Source organism: Rhincodon typus, chromosome 7, assembly GCF_021869965.1.
Source record: "Rhincodon typus isolate 14 chromosome 7, sRhiTyp1.1, whole genome shotgun sequence".
In the NCBI taxonomy this organism is placed as follows: Eukaryota; Metazoa; Chordata; class Chondrichthyes; order Orectolobiformes; family Rhincodontidae; genus Rhincodon; species Rhincodon typus.
In genome coordinates, this window is record NC_063338.1 from 49,459,851 (window position 1) to 49,486,240 (window position 26,390).

The 26,390-nt window shown below is 40.6% G+C and overlaps 1 protein-coding gene across 1 annotated transcript in view; it reads left to right on the top strand.

The window, feature by feature from the left end:
• The window catches only part of mylka (myosin, light chain kinase a), a 376,415-nt gene that overhangs the window by 272,533 nt on the left and 77,492 nt on the right, over positions 1–26,390 (top strand). The window contains exons 21-22 of the mRNA XM_048599211.1: positions 21,856–21,906; positions 23,906–24,033. Coding sequence (XP_048455168.1) covers positions 21,856–21,906; positions 23,906–24,033 — 179 coding nt within the window. The remainder of the gene's footprint in view (positions 1–21,855; positions 21,907–23,905; positions 24,034–26,390) is intronic.

Sequence of the window (26,390 nt, forward strand, 5' to 3'; positions counted from 1 at the left end):
CACTGGTTCTCATAATGAAATTTTAGGGAAGGTGGCCAAAAAACCTTGTCAATTTTAAGGAGTGTCTTAAAGATAGAAAGTGAGATATAGAGGCAGAACCCTTCAGGGAGAGAATTCCAGAGCTAAGGGCTCTAGTAGATGAAGGCATGGCTGCCAATGGTAGAGTAATTAAAATGGTGATGATGGAGAGGCAGCAGTTAAAGGAACACAGATGTCTAGAGGGTATTAGGAGTGAAGGGGGTGATGTGGGGAGGAGAGAAGCTTTGCAATTACTTTAAAACAGAGAAGGAGAATTTTAAAATGAAGGTATTGCTTAGCCGGGACACTGCTCTATCAATGAGCACCAGGGTGTTGGGGGAACTGGAGCGTTATGGAAGCAGAGTATTTAATGTCACCCAGTTCACGGAGGGTAAGAACTGGAAGCGGACCAGATGTGCATTAGAGCAGCCAGCTCTGGAGGTAGCTAGAGTATGGATGAAAGTTTCAGCAGTGGGTAAACTGAAGTGGTGGCAATGTCAGGCAGTATTACAAAGCTAAAAGCATTTGGCCTCAGTGATGGCACAGATAGTGATTGAAATCACATCCCTTGTCAAATGTGACATTGAGATTGTAAACAAACTGTTTCATCCTTGGATAACTGCCAGAGTTGGTAACTAGAGAATGGAGTTTTGAGTGGGAACCAAAGACAATGTCTTCACTCTTTCCAGTATTTAATTGGAGAAATTTCTACTCATCCAGCACAAGATGTCAGATAAGCAGTCTTAACAATATACTGACAGTGGTCAGGTCAAGTGAGGTGGTGGTGACACAGAACTGGGTATCATCAGCATACATATGGAAACTGTTAATTTTGAATCATGTTGCCAAGGCACAGCACGTGGATGAGAATCATAGAATTCCTGCATTACAGAAAGATGCCATTCAGCACATCGAATCTGCACCGACCCTCTGAAGACTGTTCCATCCAGACCACCGCCCATCCCTAAGTATGTTGCCCTGCATTTACCATGGATCATCCACTTAACCTGGACACTACAGGAAAAATTAGCGTGGCCAATCCACCTAACTTACATATCTTTGGACTGTGGGAGGAAACCAGAGCACCAGGAGGAAACCTAAGCAGACACAGGGAGACGTGCAAACCCCACAAAGACAGTTGCCCAAATCTAGAAGCGAACCTGGGTCCCTAGTGCTGTGAGATAGCAGTGCTAACCACTGAGCCACCGTGTCACCCTAAATCTGAGGGGTTTTAAATAGGACCTCGGGAAGCACTAGGGTAACTGTGTGGGACTGGGAAGAAAACTATTAATGATCATTCTTTTGCTCCAGTTAGATAGGTAAGAATAGAATAGTGTATGTGCAGTCGCACTGAGCTGGATGACGGTAGAAAGATTTGGAGGAGAATGGTGTAATTAACTGTGTTAAAAGTTAAAGATAGATCGAGAAAGATGAGAAGGGGATTGTTTGCCTTTCCATTTGCATCCTGGCTAACTGCCAGCTTGGTACTGTGGCAGAGTCGGAAACCTAATTGGAGGGATTCAAACATGGAATTCTAGGACGCATGAGAACAAACTTGGAAAGAGAACAAAATAAAAATAGAAAGTGCTGGAGAAACTCAGCAGATCTGGCAGCACCCATGGACAGAGCAACAAAGTTAACATTTTGAGTCTGATATGACACTTTTTTGGAAGCACAGCAAAGGAAAGCCCACACAGAAGCTGAAACAGTATGGGAGAATGCCCAGGGCAGAATACATAGGAAAATAATCAGCCACAGTTCGGGAAAGCATTACAGAAAATCAAAGGCACCTTTGGGGTTTGGGAAGAAATGAGCTCTCTGAAAATCCACAAATAGAATATGTGTGAAGAAACAGAGCATGGTTCATGCTAAGAAGAAACTCCATATTAGAGTCAAAGTGATATAAAATGAGAAATTCCAAGCTTGGAAGTAATGGAGGTGTTTTTGTACCCTCGCCTCTGCTATTGTCTTCAGAATGTCCTTCAATCTCCCTTGTGTACATGAAATTCATCCCAACTTGTCCTGTATACCTCAAAATGGATCTCCAATACAACCTGTAAATTCATTTCTAGGTATTGCTGTTTCATAACTGGTTTGTTGTTAAATGCTCATGGTCAAAAGGGGTACTGTAAAAGAACTTTGGGGTGATGTTGAGAACAAGGAATAATGCCTTTAACCTTCAGGATAGTTGCTGAGCATTTGTGAAGAAAGCTATGTCACTGTCAGATTACAGGAAACCAGTGTCCAGTTCTGCATAGTTTCAGAGACTGTCTTCTCTGACTGATTTCTCTCCATGGCCATGTTCAATAAAACATTTGGTATTCACCCACAAGCTTTCACATTATTACATTTGGTAAGGCCTGTAGAGCAACCTCCTCTCAATTTGTGCATGTTAGATGTGAGATGCTAAAAGGAGCCCAGACCAAAATCTATCCCAAATCCTTTAATGTTGAAACTGAAGATCTGTTTACTGTACAATGTTAAATCAGCAATTTTTTCTTATTGAATTTAATTTACTTTCCAAAACTTTCAAAGATTGCAACTTCATGGTATAATTTAAATACATCTTTTAATGGAAATTATTTCATGATTATAATGCATGGAATTTTCCTACATTTCAAGCTGCAAGTTAGGTTTCAGGTATAATATGAAGAGGTGTTATAGGAATAAGACCATAAGAAATAGGAATAGCAGTGAACTATTTGGCCCTTTGAGCCTGTTCCACCATTCAGTAGGATCATGGCTGATCCCCCATTCCTCATATCCACTTTCCTGTGTTTTCCCTATAGTCCTTGATTGTCCTACTAATCAAGAATCTATCAATCTCAGCCTTAAATATTCACAAGTACTCTGCCCCCACAGTTGTTTGTGGCAAGGAATTCCAAAGGCTTGTAACTGTCTGAAGGAAGAAATTCCTCCTTGTTTCAGTTTTAAATTGGTGTCCCTTTATTCTGAAGTCTTGTCTTCTGGTACAGAAACAAAGTTGCTGGAAAAGCTCAGCAGGTCTGGCAGCATCTGTGCAGGAAAAAAACAGAGTTAACGCTTCAGGTCCAGTGATCCTTCCTTTTTGTTGCTGATTTACAGCATCCACAGTTCTTTCGGTTTTTACCTTGTCTTCTGGTCTTCGACTCTTAAGAATCCTATTTGTTTCAATCACCTTTCATTCTTCTAAATTCCAATGAATAGAATCCCAGCCTGTTCCACCCTTGCTCAGAAGACAATCGCTCCATACCAGGGATCATTCAAATAAACCTTCTCTAATCTGCCTGTAACGAAGTGACATCTTTCCTTAAATAAGGGGACCAAAACTATTCTGAATACTCCAGATGTGGTCTCACCAGCCCTTGCACAGTTGCAGTAAGACTTTTGTACTCCTGTACTCCAAATCCCTTGCAACAAAGTGGAAGGTCCGTGATTAGGTGAATGGATAAAGGAATTAAAAGGCAAAAGGGATGATAGTGCAAAGGGAGCTATATGGGGACAAATGAAAAGAAAAAACATGTCCAGAGGAGATTTGAATAGCAGAATGATAAACAGGCACTATCCAAAAGCAAAGAAAATAGAAAAACAAGGCACTAAAGCCAAAAGCTGTAAAGTAAATATTAGGGGCAGAGGTTACAGTCTGATATTGTTGAACTCAGTGTTAGAGCAGACAACATGGTAATCTGATTATGATTTCAACTCCACTTGCCTGTCTGCACCCCGCCTCCCTCAGAAATGTTGACTGACTTTTCAATCAAAAATCTGTCTGACTGTGCCTTAAATATATTGAGTAACCTAGTGTCCACTGCTCACTGATGAAGAGAATTCCAAACACCAACAACTGAGAGAAGCTGTTTCACCTCATCTCTGCCTTACATGGGTCCACTTTTGGAAGGAGATTGATGGCTTCATCTTGCTGGTCTCCAGCAGCTGTCTCATCGGTCATTGCTTTCAGAAGCAGAAAAAGTAGGGCTGTTCTCATATCAAGTCAAAGAGCTACACACAGCATGGAGGGGGCCATAGAGAAGTACAGCACGGAAACAGACACTTCGGTCCAACTCGCCCATGCTGACCAGATATCCTAAATTAATCTAGTCCCATTTGCCAGCATTTGGCCCACATCCCTCTCAACCCTTCCTATTCGTATATCCATCGAGGTGACTTTTAAATGTTGTAATCGTATCAGCTTCCACCACTTTCTGTGGCAGCTCATTCTATACATGCACCACCCTCTGCTTTGCCCCTTAAGTCCCTTTTAAATCTTTCCCCTCACACCTTAAACCTATGCCCTCTAGTTTTGGATTCTCCACCACAGGGAAAAGACCTTGCCTATTTATCCTATCCATTGCCCCTCATGATTTTATAAACCTCTGTAAGGTCACATCTCAGCCTCCGACACTCCAGGGATAACAACCCCAGCATATTCTGTCTCCCGCTACAGCTCAAACCCACCAGCCCTGACAATATTCTTGTAAATCTTTTCTGAACCCTTTCTAGTTTCACAACATCCTTCCTATAACAGGGAGACCAGAATTGCATGCGATACTTCAAAAGCTGAACAAACTAGTTAAGTTATACAATTGTTATACAATTCACATCTCGTTAATTCAGAATTGTTTTTGCTCAAACAATTCCAATTATCCAACAATTTTAACACGGCGCTTTTTAAAATTTCTTACATGATTCCAATTCAATGAATTATAAAGGATTTTACAGCCCACAGTCTGTGTTCATTTGGTGCAAGAGGCCAGTGCTAGTATTAATGCAATATGTGAGCCTCCTCCATCTAACGTCATCTCTTATCAACATCTGCTTCTGTTCCTTTCTCTCTCATGCACTTAGCTAGCTGTCTCTTAAATGTATCCATTCTATTTGCATAATTTGTATGAAGCAACTTCAAAGAGTAGACAGTAACGATTTTAAATAATCTGAGACCACTAATAGCAACATCACTCTGAACAGAATGTTCAATTTCCAGAGAACATCATTTTGTTAAAAGTGACTGTAGCACTTTAAATTTCTGTGTGATTGCTAAATGTTTTAAAGGGATGTTTTTGTATGTTTGTCTCCATTTCTTTTGTTAAAACTGTTGATTTATGGCTAATCTAGATGAAAAATATTTTATGATGTCTGCATAAAACATTGGTGTAGCTCCACTTCATTTTTATTCCCACAAAGTGTAGTACTTTATCCAGATGTCTACTTGTAAATAAATGAGCTTATCTATCTTAATACTAACTAATTCAAAAGACAATGTTAGTAAATTGGAATTGATGACAAGTAGATGTTCAGTCTACCTGGCAAATTATTTAATCCATTGATAGCAGTTGGCCATAAAATAATTGCAATGAATGCCAGTGATTTTTTGGACAGTAATCATTTATGATGAGAATTTAACAACCTGTGTATTCAACCACTTCCTTGACAGATATTTATAGCCATTTCCAATATTACCAAAAAAGGGCATCTCTCAAGTTGCAGCTTTAACCTTTACATGCCCCCACAAAATACGAACAAGCAGTAGACTTTTGTTCAGTAAAATATTCCAAAGAAGCTACACAGCCTAAAAACATGGACACTTAAGATGGAAAATGAGTGTTCAGTTAAATATTTTAATTGAGACAAATAATGTATTGCAAGCAAAGCACAAAGTGTGCCTAACTTCAACATTAACATGAGAAGCAAATGTGCAGTTTTCACCTACTGCCAGATGTTTTATCTCAGTTTTTATTTGGGCACTGCATGATGATGTCACAATTTGGCCCTGTTCACAAAGCTTTTCCTAATCTACAAAATTTCAAATTATACAGCTTCTCTTCTGGAAAAATCCCAGTTTATGACAGCTAACCATAAAGCATCAGGAGATCTTGATACCTTCTTCCAGAAACCAATCGTTATTCAAAAAAGAACTCACAAAAGTTGACACATCAGGCTTTTAGATTTGTATGTCTGAATTCAATAGAATATTTGGTTACCGTGCTAATCTAACATGTATAAGCAGGTTATATGAGGATTAGTCACAATTCTTTAATGACATTTTTGAGGTCTGATGTGAAAATCACACTGAACATCTGACTCAGCTGCATGAACCTTGGAAGTACTGGTAAAATGTGTTATGCAGAAAGAAGGCCTTAACTAGCTAATTTATCAAAAGGAATTGCTATCCACATTGTGTTTTTGTCTTGTGAATGTGTAAGTAAAGATGATGGGTATTCCTGTTGAATTCCTGAATGAGGTTGATAGAAAGTAAGAGAACAGAAATGTTTCAGTCAACACCATTTGCAAGCACAGACATACCTTACACCTGCCCATATGGGCTGATGAGAAGGATTCCCTTTAAGGAAAACATAATCTTACTATTTTTGCAAGATAGAAAGCCTAGTAAAGTCAAAACTTTAAAAGGTCTAATTAATAGTCGTGATTCTTAAGATGTTCTTTATGTTGGCTCATTATCAGTACATGAACTAAGGCTCATGGAGCAATCAAAAAAGAACATGGCAGATTTTGTTCTTATACAAATTTAAATTATAGGTAAGGCTTAGAATGAAATTACTTTCATTAAGACTCATTAGCTTTCAACTTAGTAGCCAATACAGCCCTGTAAAAAAAATTCTGAATTTATGTGAATGCATGCCTAGCACTGTACTCCTGTACCCATGCATGGTTAACTTAATAATTGATTGATTCCACTTCAACAGTGTTATAGTGATTATAATGAGGTCAGCCAGATGAACCTCATAGAATATGAGTTCCCTGATTGGGGTTGTCTTAATCTGGTCCAATCAGGGAAACCTGGCTGACAGATATAAACAGGAATGTCAGAGGCTGTTATCCTGTTCATTCTGAGAGCTGGCTATGAGGGAGTTGGATCAGTGTCAAAGACTCACCATATACAAATAAAAGGTGAGTTGGTGATGGATACCACCCTCTGTGGAGTTATTTCAAAGGGAAAGAGAGTGGGATTAATGATGGAACCATACAAAAGCGCCTAGTAGCTGGCTTTATCATTGAAATATTTGACAAGCAGAGCACATGGGTTACAGGGTATTACGATAGAAGAGGACACCCTCGCCAGTCCGACTGAGCTTGGGGGACACCAGTTGAGTAAAGACAATTGCATAGCTTCACTCAGGACATATCCTGAACAGAGGGACTCTAGGTCAGCCCACAGCAAAACCCCAAAACAAAGGCAAGCGTCAGGCAAAGAGTTAACATTTTATTTAGGATCCAGGCTGGTAAGCCATTGAAGTTGCTGCCAGTTTGTGGACCCGGCAGCAAAAGAGTCCCAATAGACCTAAATTGAGTAAGACAACTCATAGGCCATTATTCAGGATAGTACACCCTCTGAAAAGTCCACCTTCATCTGGTTTGGAACAGTTAAATTGCTTAGCAACATCCTAATCAGAACCAATCAAAATAAATGTTTGGTTAAATGGTCACCCAGCTCTAATGGAGGTCAATACTGGTGCAAGGATATCAATGAACCAGTGTTTAAGAAAATTTACTCTGGACTCCAACCCTTAAGTTTGCACAAGACCTTGTCCAGACTGAGAACCCATACTGGGGAACCTTTACAGATTAAGGGCACAACTTTGGTTCTGGTCTTTTATGAGAAGCAGCTGGTTCAGTTACCACTGATTGCAGTAAAATGCTCAAACCCATTTTTCGATTAGAAAATGGTTGCCTGAGTGAGGCCCTAATTAAATACCTGGAATTTTTTCAGGAAGGACTAGGGACAATGGAGCTAAGTCCACCTTGCATGTTGACCAGGAAACAATTCCATGATTCTGCAAGGCCTGCCCAGTGCCATTTGCCTTATGGGCAAGTGTGGAGACAGAAATCAGGAGGTTGGAAAGTGAAGGAATAATCAAACCAGTACAGTTTATGGAATGGGCAGCACCAGTCATACTGATTGTGAATCTCAACAGATCGATTTGCCTTTGAGGGGATTTTAAACAAACAATAAACCACTTTTTGTGCTGAATAAATACCCAGTCCCTCACATTGAGGACTCATACATAAAGTTGGCAGAGGGGTTCCTTAACGAATCTAGAGATAGACCATGCATACTTGCAATTGTGGTTAAATGAGTATTCCCAGAATTATGTTACAGTTAAACCCAATAAGGGTTTGTATCAATATATGAGACTGCCTATGCAATTTTGTAATGAACAATGGAGAACATTTTACAAGGTCTACCCAGGTCGCCATTTATCTTGATGATGCGCTAATAACAGGGAAGACCAATAAGGAGCACTTAGAGAACTTGGACACAGACTTTAGATGTTTCTTAGAAAGGAAATTTACCTTAGAAAGGAAAAATGTTGTTCCAGACACCGGAAATGACCTACTTGAGCTACAGAGTTGTCAAGATCAGGTTACACACGTTGGAAGATAAAGTGAGGACTCCTACATCTGTATCAGATCTTGCCTTGGGCTGGTGAATTATTATGTAAAGTTTATACATAACCTGGCCTCTATCCTGGCACCTTTGCATCAACTCTTTAAAAAAGGGTCAGCGGGTCACGTAGCCAAGCCATAGCTTTCAGGGAAATAGAGAAACAACTATTATTCTCTCAGGTGTTGGCACATTATGATCCCAAATGAGATCTGATCTTGACATGTAATGCCTCCATGTATGGCATTGGGGTAGTATTAGCTCATAGGTGACCCAATGGAGAGGAACGCCCAATAGCATATGCACCCAAGACTTTGGCTACTGCAGAGCGTAAATATGCCCAGATAGAGAAGGAACGTTTGGCAGTCATATCTGGAGTCAGGAAGTTCCACCAATACCTTTACAGAAGTAAATTTGTAATAAAAACAGATCACAAACTCTGCTAATCTACTTAAAGATAATAAAGTCAGAAGTCACATGATACCAGGTTATAGATCAACAGGTTTATTTGAAATCACATGCTTTTGGAGCGCTCCTCTTTCGTCAGGTGAAGTGGAGGGAAGCACACGGGCACAGAGTATAGGCAGAGAGATAATGGCAAGATAATTCCAGGTAATTAAGATTCTCAAGAGATTAAGTGCAAATAGTGTGAGCAGAATGTTGACTGGCTGAATAACAAGTCTTTGCAGGTGATCAAAAGTATCAAACAGTGTGAGTAAGGGGTCAACAGCTGAATAGTGAAGAGATGACATATGAACTGAATAATTATGGCAGAGAGGTAATTACAAAAAATTAATGGAGAGAAACATCCAATAGTGTCTGCATCCAAGACTTTGGCTAATGCAGGCGTAATTATTCTCAGATAGAGAAGGAAGGCTTGGCAGAGAGATAATTACAAAAAACCAAATATGACTAGCCCTGGGGGGTAGAGTGAACCGGTATGAAGAACATCAATGCCGGATATAAGACTCCACTACATGGGAGAGACAGTTTACTTCAGGAGATGAAGTTTAGTATAGGAATGATGGGAATAGCCCTGCATCAGTAAGAGGCATGGTCGACACAAGATCAGGTCCAGTATAAAGTTTGGGTAGGTGCAATGGTCCTGAACAAGCACGTGGACCAAATGAAAGCTGCAAACTTGCAAATGGTGCAGAGCAAAATGTGCCCGGCTCCTCGCCAGCCTTTCAGACTGTTCCAGAACCCGTGGGTTCTCTCTCTCCATCCATTATTGAAGAGACCTAAGAATCTGAGATGGACACGGTGGATGTCTCTACCTCGACGTCTTTGCCTCCTGAAGAAAGGAATGAATTTCTTCGGAGATGTTCCGGGCACAGGAGGCGAGCTACTCTGCATTTCACCCCGCCCATATCAGAGGCAAAGTTGGGGAGCCTGACCCAGTGCTAAAATGCTAAAAATAGAACCAGCCCATGTCCTCGGACTCCGAGGGGGAGGGATGTTGTGATTGTAACAAGGTCAGCCAGGTGGACCCCATAGAATACGAATTCCCAGGTTAGGGCTATTAAACTGGTCCCATGAGGGAGCCCTGGCTGACAGACAAGAACAGGAGTGTCAGACATCCTTTTCACTCTGAGAGCTGGATCTGTGTCAAGGACTCTCCGCATGTAAATAAAGGGTAACATGGTGACGGGTTACTGGCCTCTGTGGAGTTATGTCAAGTGTACAGTGCACTCCCAATTCTATTCAATATCTGAATTAATGAAGTATTGGGTAGCACCAAAATGAATGTTTTGAAAAAATAACTACTCTGGTTAGGCAAATTAGTTTTATTTATATAAAATTATTAAAAGTAAGTAAAATGAATGTGTTTATTTTGCTGATGTGAACAAACTGGATAGATTTTGCAATATGTTTCAATCTTTCTCCTCATAAAAAATAATGGTTAATCTCTTTTAGTGACTGAAGTCTCTGGCATTTCCAAGTGCTAAACATAGGAAAGAAACACACTCTGTATCTGACTTCCACATTAAAATGGGGAAAGGTGAAAAATATTAAGACAGCATTCCTTGGAACAGAGAAGATTAGGAGCTAACCTAATGAATAGATGAAGAAAACTATTACCTCTGGCTACTGGGTCTAAAGTATAAATAATAGATTTATAATCATGGGCAAAAACATCAAGATGAGCAGAACCTTTCTCATTTATCATGTTGTCAGGACCTAGAATTCTACATGTCAAATAGTGGTGGAAACTGATTCTATTTAAGAGTAGTTCAACGGGTACTTGAGCATTTGCAGGTTTACGTTAGAAAAGGGGTTGTGGAGGTAAGCGTGACTGCTCAAAGAAGCAGCTAAGACACATCAGGTGGTGTAACCTCATTCTATACTTGAACTTCTGACGAAAAGTACTAGAGATTGAGCTATTCCAGTTTACCAGGAGACCAAAGGCCTGCTGTAGACCCAATCAAATGGACAAATTTTGGTCGGAAATCTCCCTCTCGACCTCATGGGACTTCATCTGGCCCTCTCTTTTGGTTTCTGAATGTGGGCAACATGAGGATATGCTGGTAGGCCCTATCCTTAAATTACTACACTTACGGTGGCCTCACAATGCTAAGGTAATCCAGAAAATTTTGCATCCTTCTCCATTCTTGATTGAGCTTTCAGTCTTCAGTTTAGGGCCTTAGTTATAGGTCATGACAGTGGACAATTTTGCTGTAGTTGAAGGATGCCCAATTTTAATATTTTAGGCCTGTTTCTAAATTGTGCCACTTGGATTAACAAAGAACAAAGAAAATTATAGCACAGGAACAGGCCCTTCAGCCCTCCTCTGTCTAAACCTGTCGCCTATTTTCCAAGGATCTGTATCCCCCTGCTCCCTGCCCATTCATGTATCTGTCTAGATACATCTTAAATGATGCTATCGTGCCCGCCTCTACCACCTCTGCTGGCAAAGCGTTCCAGGCACCCACCACCCTCCGCGTAAAGAACTTTCCACGCATATCTCCCTTAAACTTTTCCCCTCTCACCTTGAAATCATGACCCCTAGTAATAGAGTCCCCCACTCTGGGGAAAAAGCTTCTTGCTATCCACCCTGTCTATACCTCTAATGATTTTGCAGACCTCAATCAGGTCCCCCCTCAACCTCCGTCTTTCTAATGTAAATAATCCTAATCTACTCAACCTCTCTTCATAGCTAGCGCCCTCCATACCAGGCAACATCCTGGTGAACCTCCTCGGCACCCTCTCCAAAGCATCCACATCCTTTTGGTAATGTGGCGACCAGAACTGTACGCAGTATTCCACATGTGGTCGAACCAAAGTCCTATACAACTGTAACATGACCTGCCAACTCTTGTACTCAGTACCCTGTCCGATGAATGAAAGCATGCCATATGCCTTCTTGACCACTCTATCGACCTACGTTGCCACCTTCAGGGTACAATGGACCTGAACACCCAGATCTCTCTGTGCATCAATTTTCCCCAGGGCTTTTCCATTTACCGTATAGTTCGCTCTTGAATTGGATCTCCCAAATGCATCACCTCGCATTTGCCTGGATTGAACTCCATCTGCCATTTCTCCGCCCAACTCTCCAATCTATCTATATTCTGCTGCATTCTCCGACAGTCCCCTTCACTATGTGCTGCCCCACCAATCTTAGTGTCATCTGCAAACTTGCTAATCAGACCATCTATACCTTCCTCCAGATCATTTATGTATGTCACAAACAACAGTGGTCCCAACACAGATCCGTTTGGAACACGACTGGTCACAGTTCTCCATTTTGAGAAACTCCCTTCCACTACAATTCTCTGTCTCTTGTTGCCCAGCCAGTTCTCTATCCATCTAGCTAGTACACCCTGGACCCCATGCGACTTCACTTTCTCCATCAGCCTACCATGGGGAACCTTATCAAACACCTTACTTACGTCCATGTATATGACATCTACAGCCCTTCCCTCATCTTTGTCACTTCCTCAAAGAATTCTATCAAGTTGGTAAGACATGACCTTCCCTGCACAAAACCATGCTGCCTATCACTAATAAGCCCATTTTCTTCCAAATGTAAATAGATCCTATCCCTCAGTATCTTCTCCAGCAGCTTCCCCTCCACTGACGTCAGGCTCACTGGTCTATAATTACCTGGATTATCCTTCCTACCCTTCTTAAACAAGGGGACAACATTAGCAATTCTCCAGTCCTCCGGGACCTTACCCGTGCTCAAGGATGCTGCAAAGATATCTGTTAAGGCCCCAGCTATTTCCTCTCTCGCTTCCCTAAGTAACCTGGGATAGATCCCATCCGGACCTGGGGACTTGTCCACCTTAATGCCTTTTAGAATACCCAACACTTCTCCCCTCGTTATGCTGACTTGACCTAGAGTAATCAAACACTTATCCCTAACCTCAACATCCGTCATGTCCCTCTCCTCGTGAATACCGATGCAAAGTACTCATTAAGATTCTCACTCATTTTCTCTGACTCCTCGCATAACTTCCCTCCTTTGTCCTTGAGTGGGCCAACCTATCTCGAGTTACCCTCTTGCTCCTTATGTACAAATAAAAGGCTTTGGGATTTTCCTTAGCCCTGTTTGCTAAAGATATTTCATGACCCCTTTTAGCCCTCTTAATTCCTCGTTTCAGAATATTTCCCGATATTCTTCCAAAGCTTCGTCTGTTTTCAGTCACCTAGACCTTATGTATGCTTCCTTTTTCCTCTTTGCTAGTCTCACAATTTCACCTGTCATCCATGGTTCCCTAATCTTGCCCTTTCTATCCCTCATTTTCACAGGGACATGTCTGTCCTGCACTCTAATCAACCTCTCTTTAAAACCTCCCACATATCAAATGTGGATTTACCCTCAAACAGCTGCTCCCAATCCACATTCCCCAGCTCCTGCGAATTTTGCTATAGTTGGCCTTCCCCCAATTTAGCACTCTTCCTTTAGGACCACTCTCGTCTTTGTCCATGAGTATTGTAAAACTTACGGAATTGTGATCACTATTCCCAAAGTAATCCCCTACTGAAACTTCAACCACCTGGCCGGGCTCATTCCCCAACACCAGGTCCAGTACGGCCCCTTCCCGAACTGGACTATTTACATACAGCTCTATAAAACCCTCCTGGATGCTCCTTACAAATTCTGCTCCGTCTAAACCCATAACACTAAGTGAATCCCAGTCAATATTGGGAAAATTAAAATCTCCCGTCACTACCACCCTGTTGCTCCTACATCTTTCCATAATCTGTCTACATATTTGTACCTCTATCTCACGCTCACTGTTGGGAGGCCTGTATTACAGCCCCAACATTGTTACTGCACCCTTCCTATTTCTGAGCCCTGCCCATATTACCTCACTGCTCAAGTCCTCCATAGTGCCCTCCTTCAGCACAGCTGTGATGTCCTCTTTGACCAGTAATGCAACTCCTCCACCCCTTTTACCTCCCTCTCTATCCCGCCTGAAGCATCTATAAACTGGGATATTTAGTTGCCAATCTTGCCCCTCCCTCAACCAAGTCTCAGTAATAGCAATAACATCATACTCCCAGGTACTAATCCAAGCCCTAAGTTCATCTGCCTTACCTAATACACTTCTCGCATTAAAACAAATGCACCTCAGACCACCTGTCCCTTTGCGTTCATCATCTGCTCTCTGCCTACTCTTCCCCTTAGTCACACTGACTTCATTATCTAGTTCCTTACAGGCTTTAGTTACTACCTCCTTACCGTCCACTAACCCCCTCATTTGGTTCCCATCCCCCTGTCACATTAGTTTAAACCCTTCCCAACAGCGTTAGCAAAAGCACCCCCTAGGACATTGGTTCCAGTCCTGCCCAGGTGTAGACCATCCGATTTGTAACAGTCCCACCTCCCCCAGAACCGCTCCCAATGTCCCAAAAATCTGAACCCCTCCCTCCTCCACCATCTCTCAAGCCACTCATTTATCCTGCCTACTCTTTCATTTCTATTCTGACTAGCACGTGGCACTGGTAGCAATCCTGAGATTACTACCTCTGAGGTTACTACCTTAAACATTTTGAGAAACTCCATAGTGCCATAGTGATGGATTGACAGTTGTGCCACCCTACACTGTGGAAGATTGCTACGATGTGGAAATGACACTTTGTCATCACCATAAGAGTGTACATGATTCACTCTTACTGATGGTTTACTGATGTATTGTTAATATATTGTTAATTAATCCATGTGCTCTGCCAATTAAATAACCAATGGGATATTTCTGTGGGTAGCTGTAAATCTAAATGGTTTGCCTGTGCCTTGCACAAAAGGGATTCCAAATTATTGATTGAAATGTATAATAGGCAACTGATCTAGTTGTTGGTTCTGATTAGTTTCGTGGATAGGAGTTAGAAGCGAACTGAATTATTCTTAGTGTCCCCCTCTCCAGTCCATAAAAGGGACTGGTTTTTATAATTCTTTTACTGTCTTCTTTCCTCTATTTAAATGTAGTCTGTATTGTATTTCCCCAAACCCTCACAATGACTCTTGGATTTAGGATTTTATATGGAACAAAATCATACAGACCCAGACACAGGTCTTAGCTCAACCACAAACATGTTCAATAAAATAAATCTTCTCACATCCTGATACAAAGCCTCTTAACTTAATTAAATAACACAACACCTTGCTTAGTTTGTCTGATTTAAATCCCTCCACTATTTAACCTCAGCTCCCACTCACCACATGTAAAAGGAAAACAGCCTTGATAGATAAACCAAAGGCAGAACCTCACTTTTCTGCCCTAAGCTGGATTTGATTATTATGCTAAGGTGACCTTAACCCTCTCAGCTCCAAAACCCCTCATGTTTGGCCAATAACTTATGATCCTCCACATGATTTGTCCTTCTGATGATAACTGAAGGTTATCCACAACCCAGGCCAAGCATTCTTGACCCTCCTTGGTGACTGCAGAACCCTCCAGACCAAGAACAAAGAACAAAACAAAGAAAATTACAGCACAGGAACAGGCCCTTCGGCCCTCCAAGCTTTCGCCGATCCAGATCCGATATCGAAACCTGCCACCTACTTTCCAAGGATCTGTATCCCTCTGCTCCCTGCCCATTCATGTATCTGTCTAGATACATCTTAAATGGCGCTATCGTGCCTGCCTCTACCACCTCCGCTGGCGATGCATTCCAGGCACCCACCACCCTCTGCGTAAAGAACTTTCCACGCATATCTCCCTTAAACTTTTCCCCTCTCACCTTGAAATCGTGATCCCTAGTAATTGAGTCCCCCACTCTGGGAAAAAGCTTCTTGCTATCCACCCTGTCTATACCTGTCATGATTTTGTAGACCTCAATCAGGTCCCCCCCTCAACCTCCGTCTTTCTAACGTAAATAATCCTAATCTACTCAGCCAAGATCACAATGACTTAATAGACCACTTACAGTCCCCAATTCCCTTGGTCCATCCGGCATTGATTGTTGACCTGAGTCAAATTGCCCAGTCCTGGCCCTTCTTCTGGCTGCAGAAAAGTTCCTTCAATTTCATCTCCTTTTATAATGTTTCATATCAAACATAACACAACCACATCAAACATTTTCCTGTTGATCAAGATGTCTGAGAGTAAATCCTCCTTTGTGTATTTCGGACACAGTCCAGCCACGTTTCATCAGTGAAACAATGCTGCCCTTTTCCGTGAAAGTATCGTCCTGACAACCTGATCAATTTTACATTTCCCCTCTTGGTTTGGGCATGATATGGCAACATCACCTAGCCCTCAAATGGGCAAAGGTTTGAAATATCCACATCCCTCCCCAGTGGGAATTCATCAAAGTAACAGTGGCTAGGTTCAAATACTATTGTATTAGGAGATCAGTCTCCTGATTGCATCAGGCAATGGAAGATTTTCCTGCATTGTTGCACCACGGTAGTCATCAGACAATGTTGAACACCTCATGCTGAGCTATTATATGAATTTACCCCTTATGTATTTGTGCTGAGGGATTATTTTCATTTGCTGCACTGTATCCATGGGATTTGGGGTTTTTTTCATATCAATAGAATCCACTGGGAGGGCATTCTGATCCTACAGAGAAAATCCACAATGTACTTAAAATCAAAGCTATCAGAACGGATTCACATGAATTAGAGAATCCAATAATTCAATATCCAGCTAGGGTTCCTTCAGTTGGCTGGGCACAGAAGGCTTCCTTTTGAAGGGGCTCAGATGCAATCAAATTATTTGTGGAGGTGATGGAGGTGTAAACTGGGGTTGGTTCTTTTTGCAGGCAAAATGCAGGTTTCTTTCAGATTTTCGTGAGATATTGACATTGGAGACAGGAGTTTAGCTAAACCTGGAGCTTGTTACTATGTTGTGCTGTCTTCTGCTGTTGCAAGCAGAACGTTGAACGAAATCCAAAGGTATATATTTAAAGAGTATAATTTAAATAAACCGGCAGATTGAACCATGTGACTGAGACATAGGGTTCAGCTAACAAGGTAGGCTTAGGTGTCCTGACCAATCAGGAACAGGCCCTTCGGCCCTCCAAGCCTACGCCGATCCAGATCCTCTATCTAAACCTGTCGCCTACTTTCCAAGGATCTGTATCCCTCTGCTCCCTGCCCATTCATGCATCTGTCTAGATACATCTTAAATGACGCCATCACCTCCACTGGCAACGCATTCCAGGCACCCACCACCCTCTGCGTAAAGAACTTTCCACGCATATCTCCCTTAAACTTTTCCCCTCTCACCTTGAAATCATGACCCCTAGTAATTGAGTGCCCCACTCTGGGAAAAAGCTTCTTGCTATCCACCCTGTCTGTACCTCTCATGATTTTGTAGACCTCAATCAGGTCCCCCCTCAACCTCCGTCTTTCTAATGTAAATAATCCTAATCTACTGGTTGAGTGGCCGAACCTGTCTTTACACTCCTCAATCTGTGGCTTGAGAATGGAGTTGATCCTGGTCATAACATTTACTTCCAAGTCAGTAAAGTGGAGCTATATTGTTTTGCCTGGCTCCAGAACTAGTGCATTGGGGAACCTCCAGCATAGCAACAGCTCAAATATATTGGGGTCCCCACATGGGTTGGATTTCCTGCCTGATCCACACAAGCTTATCAGGGATGAGCTGGTATGCCTTTTGATTTATTGGCATGGGTTCTCCTGTCCATCCATGTCATGGACTGCTTGTGAGTTACTCTCCAGTTGACTCCCAGAAAATTGTTGAAAGTTTTCTTCGGAGGGTGTCCATGTTCTCCCACTGCTATTGGATCAGGTGTGCAACCAGACATTTACAATCTCAGGGTCTGCCAGCCAGACAGTTGGTGTTTCAATTGGAAAATGTTCCAGTCCCTCTTTTTCCCACCTGATCCCTCCTGGCTACCCTCAAATAGTTCCATCCTCTGGTAAACTCTCATGTTCACTGGGCTGTGTGTATAACTTGGGTCTTAATTGTGCTAGAACTCCCCTGTGTTAGCGTCAGTGGTAGCGCGTCAGTATTACAGACCTTCGCTGACCTGCTACTTTGGGCAGGGTTTGGTTCCCAAACTTTATTTGGGACCCTCTTCAGCTGGCTATTCAGCTGCTGCAGCTTTGGGGCTTGTAGCTCCATGAGCTGGTGAGGCATCTCCCACGCTATCTGCATGGCGTTCTGAGACCTGTCTTATTCTCCCTATAAGGTCTGAGAGATGGTGTTGTCCAACCAGGCCACCAGCCCATCCAGCAGGGTTATGGATTTCTCACTGTTTAAATTTTCCTGTCTGGCTTGTGACCTTTCTGCATCCCTCTTCATTCCTGTAAGTCTGGGACTCTCACTCACAGGGGCTGGGCTAGGTTTGATTGATGTGCCTGCTGCTCTTCATCTGGGTGAGGCAGTTTTCTGATCGGCTCAGGGGGCACTTAGAAACATCACGAATCTCTTTGGTAAATTCTCAAAATAAGCAAAGGGTATCCAGACCTCCTGCTCACCTCGCAAGGGATGCAAGCCTCTTAAATCTGGGTGAGGCAGCCTCCTTAGCAACTATGCATCCGTTCAAGGACTTGCCTCGTATTGCTGTTCGAAAATTGAAAAGAAGAATTCAGCTCACCAGACGTCCTGCTCGTCCTCCAGGGGTATGGATATCCTTTCTAAAATTGGGGATTGTAAGCTTGCTCACATTTTGTGGGGCTATTTGGAAACTTTTCAGTCTACCACTAAATTTGAAAATAAGGTTTTAGATTGACAGACCTCCTATACATCCAGCAGGAATACAGGGTCCTTTTTTAAATTTTGAGGCTGAGTCTGGGAACTTCCTCTGCCCCAATCTACCCTGGGGAGAAGGAGTTTGCTAGACACAGTTTGGCTACGTTGCCTTAAACATTGACTGTTCTCATCCGGGCTTTTGTTCCCACTGTCTCCTCAACAAGGTACTTGTTTTGTTAGAAACAGCAACATATTCTTTCACAGTCAATTGGTTTAGAGCAGTACCTTTTCCCATTTTTAAGTCCACAGTTCAAAAAGTAAAAGTGGTCTTTGCAACAAGGTGACTTTCCCTGAGTTACCATATCCCTAAAGATTTTTTTTTTAACCATCTGCATGGCCTTTTGCCTCAGCTTTCTACCACACTGCAGAACTTATCTGTTTATTTGTGTTTATTTGTCCAGCTTCTCTGGACTGAATCCCGGAGTTCACGCTACTCTTTTAATTCTATAAGTTCCTTCATCCCTTTTAAGAGGGTCAAGGTCTCTTCATTTAATAATTGAGGTCATGGATCTTGAAGTATGTGTTTAGAAATGGTTAACCTCTTAGATTTGTGAAAGACAAGAGCAAAATGGTGGTAGCACCCACTGCAGGATAGGCTTTGAGCAGCAGTTTGGATGATTAATCTGCAGAATTTGAATAATCCATGGTCAGTGAAACTTGGGAAATCAGTAAGAAAGTTCAAGCATTTGAATTTGGAGGTGACAGAGATGTAGATAAGTAATGCTGCAGCAATAGACTGAGGGAAGGGTTTATGGAAGTGAAGTATTGGTAGTCTTTGAAAATCAGAGCTTCCTAAAGTAAGATAAAACACAAAAAAGGGGCAAATGACTGATGTCAGTGTGATAATACAAGTAAGTCACCAGATCTGCAGGATTGCATCCTACCTTACTGAGGGAAGTAAAGATGAAAATTGTAAAGGTACTGACCATAATGTTCAAATCCTCCTTGTTTGTAGAGGAATGGAACCTTATTCAAAACATGTGTAATAATTAACCAGCAACTACAGGCCAGTCAGTTTAACTGCCGTAGTGGGAAAACCTTTAGAAACAGTAATCCCAGAAAAATATAAGGAATTTGCACAATTATAGGCAAATCAAGGAAAGTCAGCCTAGATTTTTTAAAGACAAATTGAGTTTAACTAACATGATCAAGATTTTCAATAAGATAACAGAAATTGAATGAGGAGGACTGGTGTCATGTAAATGAAGTTCCAAAAGGTGTTTGGTAGGGTGCTACATATTAGGTTTGGGAAGGAAAATTGAAGACCAAAGACCATAGTGTAGTATCAACATGGATATGAAGTTGGTTCAGTAGAACAGGAAATAAATATTAGTGGTGGAAGATTGTTTATTGTACTGAAGGAAGGTATGCAATGGTATTCCCCAGGAATCAATGCTAGCCCTACTGCTTTCCATGATATACATCAAAGACTTGGACTTGGTGTACAGAAAGCAATTTCAATATTTGCAGATAAAGCAAAATTTGGGAATTAGTAAATAGTCAGGATGATAGTGACAGATATAGAATTGTGGCAGAATGATCTCAGAAAGAATAATGCAGAGAAGTGCAAGATAGTAGGGTTTGGGAGAAAGAATGAGGAGAGCCAGTATAAACTAAAGGGTTCAAATCTAAAAGGGGTGCAGGAGCAGAGGGAGTTGGGGATATATTTACAGAAGTTGTTGAAGTTAGCATGGCAAATAAAGTGGTTAAGAAAATGAACCATGTGGGATCCTGAACATCGTAAATTAAGGCTGTGTGCGTGGATACTCTTGGATACTAGGTATGTTGGCTTGGTAGGTGAAGGAGGAAGTCAGCAGTACATTGGTATGGGGATATGAGGGGCCATGGTCTTTGTATAAAGGAGCATAGGATGGCAAAGGAAGTATATGGTGCTATGGGAACAGGTAGAAGGCATTAAGTAGCATGGGATGACATGGGTAGGGCATGGGGACTTTGGTGGTGGGGTGAGGAAATGGAAGGCGTGAGGGCTGGAGGGACTGTTTGTACTTTATTGTTTTATGTGAATTTTTGGACACGTGCTGGAGCCCCAAGGCAGGCTTTCCAACCAGCGAACCTCAGTAACTGGCAGCCTTCTCAGCTCTTCATGAGTCACCTGACCCAACTTTCAACTTAACCCACTGCCTCCCTCACCATGACCAAAAATGGGGTGTGCAGGCAGCCATTTTTGAAGGTCAAGTTCAAGTATTGGGGAATTCCTTTTCCTTCATGCTGTTGACCCAGGACAGGGCCATAGATTACAAAAGTAATGAAATAATGCTGAATCTTCAAAAAATATTGATTCTGCCATGACTAAAAATATAAACATTTTAGGCTGAATATTCCGTGCAGAAACTCTAATTTAATTCTAACTTTGCTTTGATATCTAATATTTATCACTATTTCCTAGGATTTTGAAGGATCAAAAGACACCAAAAAATAGACTACTTTTTGTTTACTAATTTACTTTTTTTGCAGGACATGTCATGAGATAACGTTAGTTCTTTTAGCAGGAACAGTAAGGGATAATCGGTCTAAAAGTGTTCGATTTTAAAATCCATTATGCTTTCTGTAATATTTTGAGATAAATTAATGAGTAAAATAATGCTAATTAAAAGGGAATTAGGAATATGGGGACAGAATTAGGCCATTTAGCCCCCTGTGAGCCTGTTCCATCTTTCAATCTAGTCATGGCTGATCTTTAACTTAGATCCTTATGCCCACCATTGTTCCATTTCTGTTAAAAACTCTGGTTAACAAAAGTTAACACTAATAGGATGACAACAGAATACGTGTTGTAATGTACCTATTCACTTGAAGGGAGAAGTCAGCAGCAGCATTGTTTGCATCACAGTATTAAGTCAGTCGGTGACCGAACTTCGTAAAGGTCAACATATCCTCCTTGTGTCCTGTGTTTGATGCTTTTAAGTAACAAATAAATTGGATGGAATCAGTTCACATCACATGAAGAAAAAGTGGTCATCAGGAAGTCTGAACTATGCTACAAATTTACTTCAACATGACCTTTGACACTGATCTTTTGGATGGCAAGTCTGTCCTAATAACTTTCTGTTTCTTATAAATGTAATAAATAATAGAACTAAAACAACACTTCAGTTTCGTAATTGTATTTTCATCACAGTGAAGAATGATATTTGTTTGCTCAAATATTTTCAGTTGAATTAACTTCCAAATGCTGCACGATCATTTTAAACAGTCAGTCAATCTATGTTAAGATGTTTGTCTTGACATCCTCAGTTTATTCTTTATCCTTTCTTTTAGTTGAGGCCACCATAAAAAAGAAACCAACTCCAAAAACTCCTCCCAAACCAGGTAAGACGTTTCTTAATAAGAGGGTAAGTTTAACTTTGCTTCCTTTTCTTCTTTACCAAACTATCATATAGCAACTCGTGTTATTACAAAATTTTGATAACATTTCCCTCCCATTTCTACAGTCTGCAGCCTTATAAGTAAAAGAGCTCCAATAACATGACCCCCAATAAAGCATTTGTTTCTTACTTTTCACATGTTTGTACTTGTTGTGGAAAATTGACCTTAACATATCCCAGCTGGTGAATAATTTACAATTGATCAAACAAGAAACTTAAATTTCACCAACTATTTCCTAGTTTTAGTTATCAGATCAACAAAAATATCCTGAGACAGTCAGCTGGGAGTCTCTGGGGTATTTGTTTATTCAATCTACCATGAGCTTTTGAACTTAAGGGAATGAAGCCAGCAAGTTCAAACGTGAGCCTATTGAGACTAAATTAATATACTTTAGCACAGGTATGTGGATCAGTCATGCAATAATTGAGTTGTTTATAGTTAATGAATTTAATGAACAGTCGAGTGGAAGAAATAGCTTATTGAAATAAAAAAAATGGAAACCTGCACCAACGGGAAATTTGATGTGAATATGGAAGTGCATAGCATCGTAGTATCTGAAAGAGAAAAGACAAGTTCAAAGTTTGGAAATATTAGTTTTGTCAGAGCTAGTGAAGTTCAAATGAATCAACATCTTTCAGTTGTAGCTGTTTGTAAGAGAAGGATTTTTAAAAATGCATAACATAGCTCTTTGACGATTGCTTTTTTTCTTGGCAAATAATTTTCACTTTTTAAACTTTTGGAATATGGGCATCACTGGCTAGCCTGGTATTTATTACCAGCCCTTGTTGGCATGAGTTGGTGATCCTTCCTTTTGAAAGCAATTTGATACAGCTGGGTGACTTAATCAGCCACTTCAGAGGGCATGTAACTACATTTATGTGGGACTGAAGTTACATGTAGGCCATACTAGGTACAGAAATTAGTGAACCGTTCAGGCCTGTAGGCAAGTAAATCTGCCATCCTTACCCAGTCTGTCCTACCTATGATTTCAGGCCCACAACAATATTGTTGCTTCTTGATCACTCTCTGAAATGGCCCAACAAGCTACTCAGTTCCAGGACAATTAGGGCAATTTAGGCAATAAATGCTGGCCTATCAAAAATCAAAAATGTGTATCTCTAATGATGGCTTCTTCAAACTTTGCTCAGTAGAGCGTAAGAGACTGTGAATGAATATAACCTCACAACTTAAGTAAATAATTTATTAAGAGTGAGCTGCAAAATATAATTATAATTTATTTTGTTACAAACACATGTTTGCTCAGTCATACTTTTTCATACAAGATATGTGGTCTTCCATAATAAAGTTGATATATAATACAGTCTTGGGAGTACATAAAGCAGTGCCTAAATAGGATTGTTTATGTTATCAACTGTAATGTCACTGAATGTCAGAGTTTCATTATATTTTGACAAGGAAAGCAAATGGTGAATTTTGTTTCATTAACTTGAACAAGAATCATACCAGTTATGGTGTCAGTAAAATATTTAAAGGCAATTTACATATCTTCATGTTACTAAGCCCGTAAAGATAGTGATATTGGCTTCTCCATTTAAGTGGTGTGAGACCTTACTATTTCATAAATAGATTAATCACTCTAATCTGAACAAAACTGTCAGACAAAATCACCAAGCATTTCATCATTCTGTCGTTCAGCATTTTAAATAAAACTTCTATGAAATTTTTCCATAATAATTGTGAATAATTTTTCTGAGAATGCATTTTTTTTCGGTGAGTAAATTGTCCAACTGGAAGACTGAACAACAGCATAATTGTCATTGTTTGAAGCCATGAATTAAGAACCAAAATATATTCAATCCTTCATAACCTTATTCAGTTTTATTAATGCAAAGAATATCTGTCCAAATTTATGAAAATTGTCCTGGAGATAGAGAGCAACCAACTTGTTCCTTACCTTTAAATGTGATGTTCATTTCAACAGCTATTCCACCACAGATACTTCAATGTCCAGGAAGTATGAAAGTCCGTGCAGGAGAATCTGTGGAACTACTTTGTAAGCTCGCCGGAACACAACCACTCAGCTACACATGGCTAAAGTTTAGAAAGCAGGTAATGTTTTATCCATTTGTTTTATGGTTACATTTTCTGTCAGAAGCAGTTGAACTGCTGAGTTCACTCTAGAAGGAAAATATTAGCCCAAATGGATATCTGTTCTAATAACGTCATTAGACCACAAGACATAGGAACAGAAATCAATCATTCAGCTTATTGAGTGTGCTCTGCCATTCAATGAGATCATGACTGATCGAATTATCCTCAATTTCACTTCACTGCCTTTCCTCATTATTCTTAATTCATTTACTGATTGACTATCTGCCATGATCAGTCTTGAATATATTTAATGGCCCAGCCTCAATAGCTCTTTGTCGTAAAGAATGTCTGAGAGAAGAAATTTCTCCTCTGTCCTAACTGGGTGACTCCTTATGTTGAGATTCTGTCCTCAGGTCCAGGACTCCACCACAAAGAGAAACAACTGCTCCCTATCTAACCGATGAAACCCCTAAAAATCTTATACGTTTCAATAAGGTCACATCTCATTCTTCAAATTCCATTGAGTACAGACTTAACCTACTCAACCTCTTACTCTTCGTAAGATATTAACATGGGTTTATGGATGTCTAGTCAAGTGATATTACCATTATGTCGCAGCTTCCCTCCATAACTTTACATATAAAATATGTAAAGTTGGAGTAGTTTTACCCCCTAAAGAAGACTATTAACCTTGTGCCAGTGATTGTTCCATATAAGAGTTACCTCCTTTAATCCCATTTCCTTACTTAGTCTACATGTATATATTAATATTTCTCTTGTGTACTTTGTTTTTTTAACTGTTATGCCACACAGCTTTCTTCCACATTGTTAAAAAGGCATGAGTTGTATTGTTTGCAAAACTGTTCTATAGACACTGTTTTTGGAAGTTTCTGAATTTTGATGATCTGCAAATGTTCAGCAAATATCCATATAGTAATCTACTCCAGAATGTATCTAGTTGCAGCAATAACTTATATTGTTGTGTTCTGGAACATCCCAAAGCACGACAATGTGCAAAGGAACCACTCTGTTTTCAGCAAACACTGGTCTAATGAGTTAAATGGGGCAAGGATGAGGAAGCAGAAACTGGTTTCAAAGAGGAGAGCTTGTAAGAGTTGGGGAATACAGAAGCAATTTATAAAGTAATATGGGGTTGGAACTGAAATGGAGAGCTGGTAGGCAACAGGAGAGAGGGAAAATACAGCTGAGGTGACCACCCATCTTGACCAGAGTCTTGATCTCCAGCCTTAAACCTTCCTCATGCATGGCTTTGAGGCGAGGATGTAGCAGGCAGGAATAAGAGGTTCATGAAGATGATTTGTCTTTGGGAAATGGAGTATGAAATTTCTGAAGAAGGGTCCCGACCCGAAACATCAACTTTACTACTCCTCTGATGCTGCCTGGCCTGCTGTGTTCTTCCAGCTCCACACTGTGTTATCTCTGATTCCAGCATCGGCAGTTCTTACTATCTCTGAAATTGTCCTTATTCTCCAGAGTTCTAGATATTGTATTAGGTAAAGTATCTAAACAACAAATTGTTCTTTCAGGTACAAATTTGCAGGACAAATAATAGTCTTTCATAATAACTTAGTGAACAAAGCATAATGTATTTGTGCCAAGTCATTGTACCATTTAAAACAAATATCAATTTACATTTTGCTTTGTAATATGGTTGGTAATCTTTATTGAACTATTTTTCCTTATATAGTTGGACTAGTAAAGATTAGATTTTTAATTAAATATGTAATACTTATTATGGTTAGGAAAACATAAACTTGTTTCAGGCTGTTACCTTATAACTAGCAGAGAAAATAAATTTTTGAATTATCAGTTTGAATAGAATCGGAAACCCAGACACCAGAAGTAAAAAAGGAGATAGCTTAACCCCCAGCCTATAAGTTAGATAATTAATATAGTGATGTAGTCATTTTATGTATGAATAGCCATTTTCTGAGAATACCTTATTGTACATGAGCTTTGCCTTCCTACAACACATTTCAAACAATCATGATTGTGTAGTCTGACATGCAATAGCAATAGGTGAAGCAAAAACAAAGTTGCCTGAAAAGCTCAGCAGGTCTGGCAGCATCTGTGAAGGTAAAAAGAGTTAACATTTCTGGTCCGGTGAGCCTTCGTCAGAACTAGCAGAGGACGGGTCACCAGACCTGAAACATTAACTCTTTCTTCCTTCACAGATGTTGCCAGACCTGCTGAGCTTTTCCAGCAACTTTGTTTTTGTTCCTGATTTACAGCATCCACAGTTCTTTCGGTTTTTATTTAGCAATAGGTGAAGCAACCAATTACTGGCATGTTCAAACAATTGTCCTCAAGGTGTGGGAAACTTGTGATTTTTTTCTGCAATTCTAACCAAAATA